This window comes from Cyphomyrmex costatus, unplaced genomic scaffold, assembly GCF_001594065.2.
Source record: "Cyphomyrmex costatus isolate MS0001 unplaced genomic scaffold, Ccosl1.0 scaffold21, whole genome shotgun sequence".
In the NCBI taxonomy this organism is placed as follows: domain Eukaryota; kingdom Metazoa; phylum Arthropoda; class Insecta; order Hymenoptera; family Formicidae; genus Cyphomyrmex; species Cyphomyrmex costatus.
The window spans coordinates 104,270-114,484 of record NW_017276147.1 but is presented as its reverse complement, the minus strand read 5'-3'; the positions used below and the strand labels follow the sequence as shown (position 1 = coordinate 114,484).

Below are 10,215 nucleotides of genomic sequence, written 5' to 3'. Positions count from 1 at the left end.
GTTCGCCCATTAGCCACGGCCCTCGATTAGCCATGAATTGTTTGGGTGTGCACACGTGCAGCATACGCATCCCCATGTACGCACGTCGCGCATATGTGCGTAATAAGGGGGTGAGCCGCAAATAAGGGGAATTCCCGGAAAGAACACACGGCCCGGATCCATCCCGGATGGCCCGCCAATCTTTCGGATCGCACGTTCGACACATGATGTGGTCATGGTCACTGTTAGCACAATTTCGAAATCTGCTGATCTGGCGTCAGACGTGATTACTGCACGCATATCGAGAGTGCGACCAGCATATGAATTCATGAATAGCATAGATATAGAATAGGGCAGGAGGGAAGATATCTGTCCGGAATCTCGACCGGGGTATATAGAGAGCGGTCGAGTATTGAAATCGGTACAATTTCGGCGAGTTCAATTCTCGATGTAGACGTGGAATTCGATACTGTACAGTGGTAGATACGTAAAAATGTAACCATGCGTCAGTCGTCGCGTTTCATTACGGATCTGTGTGTGCTTGTAACACCGAACTCCCGAAAATTACACCGGCTGCTATCTATCAAATTTACTATCTCTATTCAAACAAGCATTTTTTTTTTACACTGGATATAGCATTGTCAATCAAGAAGACGACTTACAAAAAGCACTTTTCAAAATAGTATAAATTGTAAAGAAATAGAAACATTGAACACACACATCAAAATTTTATTAAATAAAATAGTCAGATTCTTATTACGTACGTCTGCTTTTTTTAAACAAAATTTCATTCAAATTCATATTCATATCTAATCAAGAAAAAAAAAACACCTTTGAGATATTCCATGCTTTCATGTGTGTGTTTATGTGTTTGTGTGTTCTAACATTGAATAAAACTACTTACATAGTTCTGAAGCTGGAAAAGCACGGTGAGCAGGAATATGGAGAGGAGATGATATCAACGTGGAAACTATTGTGAGCTTCATGTGCGTGAGGAAGTGAAAAAAGGTGAAGGTGGATGTCACTGCGTCATTGACAGTCGAACTTCCGCATTGTGCCGCGAGCGTGGACTTTCCGCTTTTGCGCGTTTATTCGCAATCCGTTGCGGGAACGAACGTTGAAATTTCACTCTGAATATACAGAAACAGAACCGATATTACAAACTGCGTCGCTCGACAATGCACTCGCACATTGTGCAATCACACGAAACACTAAAATGTACTAGTCCTTCACTTATTCGATGAAATTCAAACCGATTCCTACGACATTTTATCGTGAAAAAAAAAAAACGTTTCAACTCATGTCGTCATTGCATGTACAGAATTACTCTAATAAATCAAAACTGTTGAAAACTAATGTCGATTTTTTAAAATCATGTTACATTATGATACATAAGTGAAGGCTAATAAATGTGAAAGAAAATGTTTTATCTCGCCGCGAATAAAAATAAAGTTACTTTACTCTTTTTTTTTGTTTTATGACATTCCTACAATTAGAACTTTCTCTCCTTTTAACGAAATCTGTGAATGGACCTCTTAACAATTCTAAGAAGTAGATTAAAAGGTAAAGTACCCTGTAAAGATACTTTAGTAAACTCTGGTTTAGTAAAAATACGGCTGAGTATGTTTATCTTATCACCGCAGAAACGTACCGAGTCTTTCAACTAAATAGGTACGAAACAAAGGACTAAGAGTTGACGATCAATGTACGTGTGTAGTACGGGTAAGGATCGAGGGTTCTACGAGAGGATATACGAGGAGAACTCGAGCAAGAGGATCCTTTGCCGTTAATTGGACCAGATCCGATGATGTCGCCGTGCGAATTGTCGGCCACGAAATTACCCCGATATCTTCTCGCGTCGTCATTTAAAGCCCGAGTGGCACAATCGGACGTCGCTACCCGTGTATTTTCTTTTCCTTGTACCTCGTCGACGACCCCGAAGGGAGTCCAATTACCCAGACGATGAGACCAACCAGACGAGTTTTCGTCGGGACGAAAATCGCAACGAGAAAACGAAATAAGACGTGAAGAATAATAAAACGTAACGCCCTCGAGGTAGTCCCTTTTTCTTTTCGCTTTCTCTTCGCAATTGTGCAGCTCGCGAGAGCGTTGCACGTCTAATGTAAATTATCGATTTTATTGGAACGCGAGATAAATTTAACCCCGATTCATTGCGCGATTACATTTAATTGCCTCCAATTAAATCGCCGTTCCAATTAAAATCAACGCGAGTGCAGAGGGTTCATTACGATTTATTGGACCGATGGTAGTGGTCCTTCTCTCTGCCCTTTATCTCGTACTCTTGCATTACGGATTTGCAAAGAAGTGAACGAAAGAAATCAATATGTTTCTTTATGCATTATTTTTGCAATATCCTTTCAAAAAAACTGATATATTTGATTTCATCATGTTTCTTTATTTAAACGCCTGTATAGAAAAATTAGATCGACTTTTTCCAGGAAATATTTCAATTTGAAAATGATTATCATCGTAATTAATACATGTTCAACATTACTTTTCCGTACAGACAAAACAATATTTTTTAAAAATAATTTCAATCTTTAAAATTGCCTTTAATTTAAAACTAATTAATGTTACATTTCTCAAAATAACACCAACGTTGTCTCGCTAAAACATAAACGTACGAAATACCTGGACGGAGCGTAAAATATTCTTTTAGGCCAAGAGAGTAAAGCTTGAGAGATTATGGGGAAAAATCCATTTTATCAGTTACAGGCACATAGCATCGTGTTCGTGAACAGTTAGTGTAAAGCGTAGTGTACAATGCAGTCGCAAACTCGTCTAAAATCGCAAGTGCGGTTGAAATACTGATTCTAATCACAGGATACTTGAATGCGCAATGATTCGATTCGATTTGTCATTCCTATTCCAACAACTATGATTATAAATTTCGCTACGATCTACAATGAACCATTCACAAGAAATATAGTACACTGTTCATAACTGATTCAGTATTATTATGGTACAACCTAGTGGCTTGCGACTAAAGTATGCACACAAGCATCATAACATGATTCAACTATGAGATCTTCTAAAATTGCAACCTAATTCAACTGCGATTTTAAAACTGCAACCTAACTGAACAGAGTTAGCCCATATCGCTAATTGGATAATTAAATATAAAATTTTCCAGTGGAAATATTCCAAGCATTAGTCGCTATGAATGATTATGATCAATTGCAATGTGATTATTAAACTAGACGCCCTTATCTAAACAACATTGATTACAACAGCATTGTAGACAAGTCTTTATTTAGTATTAACGTAGTGCGTCCCGCTTTTTTCGCTACCAATCGTTGCCATCTTGATTGATTTTACGTTACTTTCCCCTTGAACTTCAACCCCCGCAGCACTAAGCTCTATCCAGATATTTTGTGCATCATGCATCACTGTCGTCCCTACAGTAAAACGCTAACACATTTTTATTTCATAATACGAAAATACAAAAGTATATATGTTTATCATAAATATGTATTTAAAAAATCAAAAGAGATTTCTTACGAAAAAATGTTCATTGAGTTTCCATAAAACGGGCTTGCGCAGACGTGGAAGCATTCATTGACTAGTCGGCGGTGAACCGCCGCTGTCATACTGACTTTTGTTTCTCAATAAATAACCGGCAAGGAAACTTATAGGATCGGCAGGTCTCTCTTTGGCCAGACATGACAATGCTTGCAGCAATATCGGCACTACCGTCTGATCTAAATACTGTCTGGTTGGAAGAGATTGCACTTCGACACGAGGTTTCTTTGCTGGTACGCCAGACAATTCGCCATCCTTATCCATCCCTATTACTTTCTGCAATGAAAAAGAATACAGAGCTTGTACATCTATAAAGCATTTTTTCAAAAGCGCTCAATAATTAAAGAACTGTAATATCTGCATACATTTTACAAACTGTAATTCTTAATTTCGAAACGCATGCTCCGAATTTGCAAGAATATTACCGCTCCAGTACGACAATTGCTATCAGCTGTCAAATAATATAAACACGGAATAACGGACGCTGCTGCGATCGTATAAAACGATCCCTAACCTAACCTTTGCGCCGTGAACGTGTGAATTCTTAAACGTATTGCGATTATCGTCGTGGCAGAAACGCTCGGCGGCAACTCCAATAAAATATTGTCGTTTGTGCGTGTTAACAATTGCGATGTTTCTAGGTTATGTGCTCACTTACGTGGGTCGTCTCGGATACGGCATTGGCAACGGGTTGAGCCGGCGTTGACGCCTCCGTCCGTTCCTCGGTCGCGTTTTCTGTTGTAAAAAAATATATAAACGCAGTGAATAACTTAAACGTTATTAGGGCGTTTATTTCGAACACCGGGCCTGGCCGAGCGATGGCCGGACCGGCTCATGGTTACGCGGAAATAGAAAATAAGAACACACGTACCACCGCCGGACGCCATCGTGTAAACAATCGTCACTGCCGACCGACCGACGTCGAACGTCGGGATAATGTAGCCAACGTCAGGCCGGTAAAGTGCGCCGTCGACAAGGTAGTGGTTTGAGGATTCGCAGCTATATAAATAAAAGAGTCAAGGAAATAAATAATAATAAATAATATTAAGTGAACACATTTTGACTGTGAGTAACGTTCAAATACAAATTATATATATCTTATAATAGAAACGAGTTCTTTAATTTATTGATTTAATAAATTAAAAAAATGTATATTTTATTTTACGAAGCAAAGTTGTAGTTACGCATAATGAGATTGATCTATCTATTAATAAATTAAAAAAATTTGTCTATTGTTATATAAATTTTAGCAAACAATGCGTTAATTATTTAAGTATTGGCTTTAAAGCTTTAAAACACAATTCTAAATTGAAATTGGAGTAAGATAAGAGTAAGATAGAATTGAGGTAACACTTTTTATTTAAATTATTATAAATCTTTACACAATTATATGATACATAATATTAAAAGTTAATTAATAATTACAAATTCGATCACCGAGGCATTACGTATTCCAGTTAATGTTAAATATTCTTGAAATATTCATAAAATGTTTCTATAATCCTGAAATAATATTTCAAGATTATTCTGGTATATTTCGAAATATTTACAGAATGTCAGAACAATAAATTCAAATAATCGTTAAATATTTCATTCACATATGTCGTTACATATTTGGAGAATGTTTCACACATATTCCACAAGATTATTATTTTCCCAGAAATTCCAGGTCCCTGAATTCATTTTAAACGAAATTGTACTGTCAAAAACACATTTCATTTATTTTCACCTTGGAGCTCAATTTTAGAGACTCACTTTACAGGCGAAATGTTACACTTTATATTCTTTTCCATTATGATTCTTATTTACGAGTTAATGCAGCTCCGCCACATCCATCTGTCAACGAGAATGTGTACTGCTCGCAGTGAGTGATTTTAATGATATACGTATACAAGAAACATTTATACAACATTCAAATATTTCATTATTATTTTAATATATTCTATGAAAATTCCTCTTCTATTCTGGAATATACGAACCATTTAAAATATAAATTGAATATTTTATGAATATTTATCATTATATATACCTATAGCTGGAACAATATTAATGAATAGAATAACAATAACAATGATATCTTCATTTTAAAGATTTAAAGCATAAATAATAAGAACTATTATTTATTTTAGAAAATAACTTGAAAGAATTAATTGCTTATCCCAACTACTAATGTAACTATAATAGTAAATTTGAAAAACATAATGAAACTTGTTTAAAAAATATTTATAATGTCATGATAGTACACTTAAATATTTATAATATAGTAATTTTAATGTAATGTATTTTATAATATATAAGACGGTAATGATTTATAACATAAGACGTATAATAACGGGCAAAGTGTTAGGTGACCATCCAATTATACGATTATCGTATAATTTTTTGATAGTTTTTTTTTAATATTAAATATGTACGAATCCATTTTTTAAATTGCTCCATCACAATTTAAAAAATTTGCAGTTAAAAGTTGCAAAAAGAGATATTTTTATGTACTTCGTTACATTTTAACTATATGATATGTAAAATATGATGGAGAAATTTTATAATATTGTAATGTATAATAATCTTTTTATTAATTAGCATTGTAAATAATTTCCGTATCTACCATGAAAACATATTGGTCCTAGAATATTGTTGTATTAATGCGACCCGGGCACGCCAAATTTTTTCATCTATAAGTTGAAATATAATACTCAAGATAATTGCATTCATTTCATATCATTTTTATTAAGAAGAATATAAAATATTCGATACTTTTTTGTGCACTTTATATTTTTTTCTTTTAAAAAAAAGTTTTTTTTAGGGATGCACTAATTATATAAATTAAGAAACAAATATAATAAACCTGCAGATTTGAGAATAGGAACAGAGAAGAAAAATATCGAATATCAAGAAATAAAACATAATATTTTATCGTGGCATAAAAGAAAGCGTAAGATTTTAAATATTGTAAGAGATAAAAAATAAAAACTAGAAGTATATACAGCAGTCATTGAAACAGAATGAAGTTCCTGATTGTAACGAAGAAGTCTTGTAAAGAGTGCGGTTCATTTAATGCACTCTTTACAATTTACTTCGAAGCATTTGATTGATCAATCAAGAAGAAAGAATCTTACTAATTGACCAATCAGAGAATACTTCAAAATATTAGTAACATCAAGTGGAGTGTAGCCAAAATGGAGTACTTGAATCTAGAATATTATATATAGAAAACACGAATGTAGAATTAATTGTTAAAGTGCTTAAGTAGATATAAGCTTGATATAATAGGTAATCATTATAGTTAAAGTACTCGTATATAGTAGATGAGTATATAGTCAAACTATATTTAAAGCAAAAATATAAATTTTGAATTGAAATAATTGATCTTCCCAAAAATTGAATTGTTTTCATTATTTTTTTTTACCACTTTATAGTTAAATTACATATATGCAAAAGTTGTTTATATGTATAAACAAAATTTTCGTGAATACAAGTGAACAACAAACTTTTAAACAGGAAATGGAAGTAACGCGTTACTTGTAACGCCGTTACAAATTATTTTTTTAAATAACGGTGTTATTTTTTTGTAACGGTAATGTAGATATACATATTTTTGGTCGAAATTTGCTAGAATAAAATATAAAATATTTCTTAAATTATTGATTTATCGATATCTTAGTACTTTTATATGCAGAATAATTTTAGAGGAATTAAATAAAAAAAATAATTTTATTTAGAAAACAAAGTTAATCTTGAAATCTTCGAAGCGTCGCCATTTATATAAAAATTGTTATATAATAGTAATTTTCTCTTTCGTACCATCCAATTTCAATTAGACAAATTTTCCTTTAAACCTTATAAATTCGAAAATATTTAATTAAAGTGGTAATGGTTATTGAGACACGCCGTATAGCAAACATTTCCAGTTTTGTTATAAATAATTGATAAAGGAATGGAGAAAAACGACGATCATTTTAAGGTTTATTTATTCAACGCAAAGTTAGATACTACAACTTTGGTACAAAAACATAAAATAGTGGCGTTGAGAGGAAACGGTACACTGCGAGCGGATCCTCGAGTCTCCTCGAGCACGGAGGATGTTGCGTGTATTTTTTATTACTTTTCCACTATCAAACGTGAGATCACGTTCCTGCGAATTCTTTCGCACGTACGCGAGGATCGTGAAAAGGACGCGAAGGAAACGCTTCGAGTTTGACAGGCAACGCGATGGTATAAGGAAGGAATGGATGGAAAGGTGAGGTGAGAGAACACGAGCTCGAAGAACCGCACTCGCCGTCGTACGAAAAAAACAGCCAAATGCTTTCAACGCAATATTATCAATCAAGCATACACAAGCGAGCGACACGCTTCGCGGCGTCCCTCAATAAAGTAACGTCGAATCTTGCAAAGAATTACTACGCAGTACCTATATATAACGTCGATCACGAGAAGCGCGACGAGCGAACGATGGGCACGGGGGGTATCCGGCAAGAAAGGCACGAGGACAGCGTATACATGTATATCAACCCTACGAGGATACTACTGTGTATGGGCAAAGCAACCGCGAGTGAAAGATGAATGAATCGATAAGCAAACATGGACGTAAAATTCTCAGTCTTTGAGTATTACTCATCGTCAACGTTTCAGCTGCGAAAAACATTTAATGTTTAGCCGCAAATCGATTTAACTGATTATCGCTATAAAATATCGCCTCGTACGTAGCCTCTTTTGCCGGTCACCCCGGGCCGCTCACAACATAAACGTTTATCACCTGTGCGACGTCGCGGACGTCCACTTCGCTTAAGACAAAAGTTAAAAACCGCGACCAAGGTAGCGCGCGGACGTGATCGTATTACTATATACGAATGCATTAATATCATCATCATTATCGGCCTGTGCCGTATTTAGCTCTGGTTAGATTCGGAAGCGATTCGAAGCGACAAAGTTTCGCGGGGGCGAGTTACGTGAGTAGAACGTGATACTGTAAATCGTAAAGGGTGATTTGGGACGAGATACGGCTACGTTAATTACGGTAAGAGCGCGATTGTAACATATACACGAGACACGAGGCTTTTTGCGCAGCCTTTTAAAATCACATCGATGAGTAAAAGTGCGTTGGCGCGTCGAGCCGTGACCAGTTTCGAGTGGCAGAGGGTAGGAATTCCTCTGCAAGTGCAGAAGCGACTCGAGCGGACGAAGCACCCTTCAAGTTCTGTTCCAACGTTCCGAAAAGTCTCTCTTTACAGCCTATATGTGCGCATTTTTACAGATTTAATCTCATTCCACACTCTCACACACAGAGGAAAGACATAGTAGTATAACAACTGTATAAGTCACAACTGTATAAGTTTTATATCGTGTAGAGTTAATGTACGTAGTTGAATAACTATTTTGTAATCGTAACAATTATAAAATACGTTATTCAACTATTTGTATATTGATTCTACATAATAATAACTCTATACAGTTATTATCACTATGTTTTTGTCCGACAATGAGTGATGCAGTGAGTAATAAAAAACATGGCAGTAGCAATTTAGGCCGTACTAATTGCTGCTTGAATGAAATTGGCTTTAAAATGTAATTAGCGCCAGAATATTAATGTTAAGTAAATTTCAAAATATTTTCTTTCGATCGATAAATGTAATAGATTGAATGAAATGAATTAATGATAACATCAACAAGGAACAATAATTCACAAAATACAGCTTGTCCACACGGATCCGGAGTTACATACACGGGAACAATCGATTGTCCACGTGATATAATAATTTTTCGACAGTGCTTCCTTGACTTTAGTCGCCCAACTGGTAGTCGGCTCGCGCATCGCCTCGGCAAACAAATGCGACACCTAGAAATAGCTACTTACAACGTATGTATATATAGTTAGTGTATATATAATATATATTTATATTTGTATGTATATATCTAGAAATAGTATCGTGATAAAAACGAACTATGAGACGCGGCGTCGTGGCCGCGGCGTTGCGCGACGTCGGGCTGGTGCTACACGCGAAGAAGCTCGGGAAGCATCCGCTTCGTTGGTCGAACCAGCAAAAAATCAATTGTCCGATCGCGGACAGACAGACCATCTTCGATTTGTGTCCTGAGGTATAACGTCCCGTTAACCAGATCCCGACCTCTCGCCCCGTCGCGAAGATCAACGATCGCCTTCTCGCGACCATCCGTCCGACTTATGAACTAACTACGTTAAACCAGCTTCTTTTATTACTCGAATCGCTTACACCTGTAACGATCATCGTCGCGATGTCAGTGAATCTTACGTACGGTACGTCGCGTAATTGATCGATAGAAGATTAGCACGGGGGGATAATTAGGTGTTTACAGCGGACTAAATGTTTATATCATATAGGACGACAGCAAGTGTAGTGTGGCGTATATCGCGTGCACGCGCCAGCGTGCGTATTATCGTAATGTTATGTGGCTGGCCTCGCCGTATGTGTATATCGAAGCGTTCCCTCGATGGCTTGCCGCGTTGTTCTTCCTACGGACAGTCGATCGGTGTTTCGTGTACGGAACTTATTTCCTTTCGAGCGAACAATGGGAATGTCTCGAATCGATCGCCTAAACGGATCGCTACAAGGACGACGATGACGACGACGAAAGACGAAAATGCGACGACGTACCCTATAAACCTTGCTCTCCGCGACGTCGAGACTCAAGATCACCGATCGTCAAGGGGGGGGGGGG

The 10,215-nt window shown here is 36.3% G+C and overlaps 1 protein-coding gene across 2 annotated transcripts; it reads right to left on the bottom strand.

Annotated features, from left to right (window-relative positions):
- Positions 1-2,556: 2,556 nt before the first annotated feature.
- On the bottom strand, positions 2,557-4,440 carry LOC108773474 (protein dpy-30 homolog). Of its 2 annotated transcripts, XR_001940691.1 has the most exons (4): positions 4,394-4,440; positions 4,181-4,257; positions 3,502-3,798; positions 2,557-3,398 (listed from the first exon to the last, which is right to left on the bottom strand). XR_001940691.1 is itself a non-coding variant. In XM_018539294.1 (3 exons), exons 1-3 carry the CDS (start codon positions 4,407-4,409, stop codon positions 3,556-3,558), a joined length of 336 nt encoding a protein of 111 aa, XP_018394796.1. In that variant the 5' UTR covers positions 4,410-4,440; the 3' UTR covers positions 2,557-3,555. The 2 variants fall into 2 exon arrangements, 1 of the variants encoding a protein (XP_018394796.1); XM_018539294.1 differs by having other exon boundaries at positions 2,557-3,798.
- Between the last annotated feature and the right edge of the window lie 5,775 nt (positions 4,441-10,215).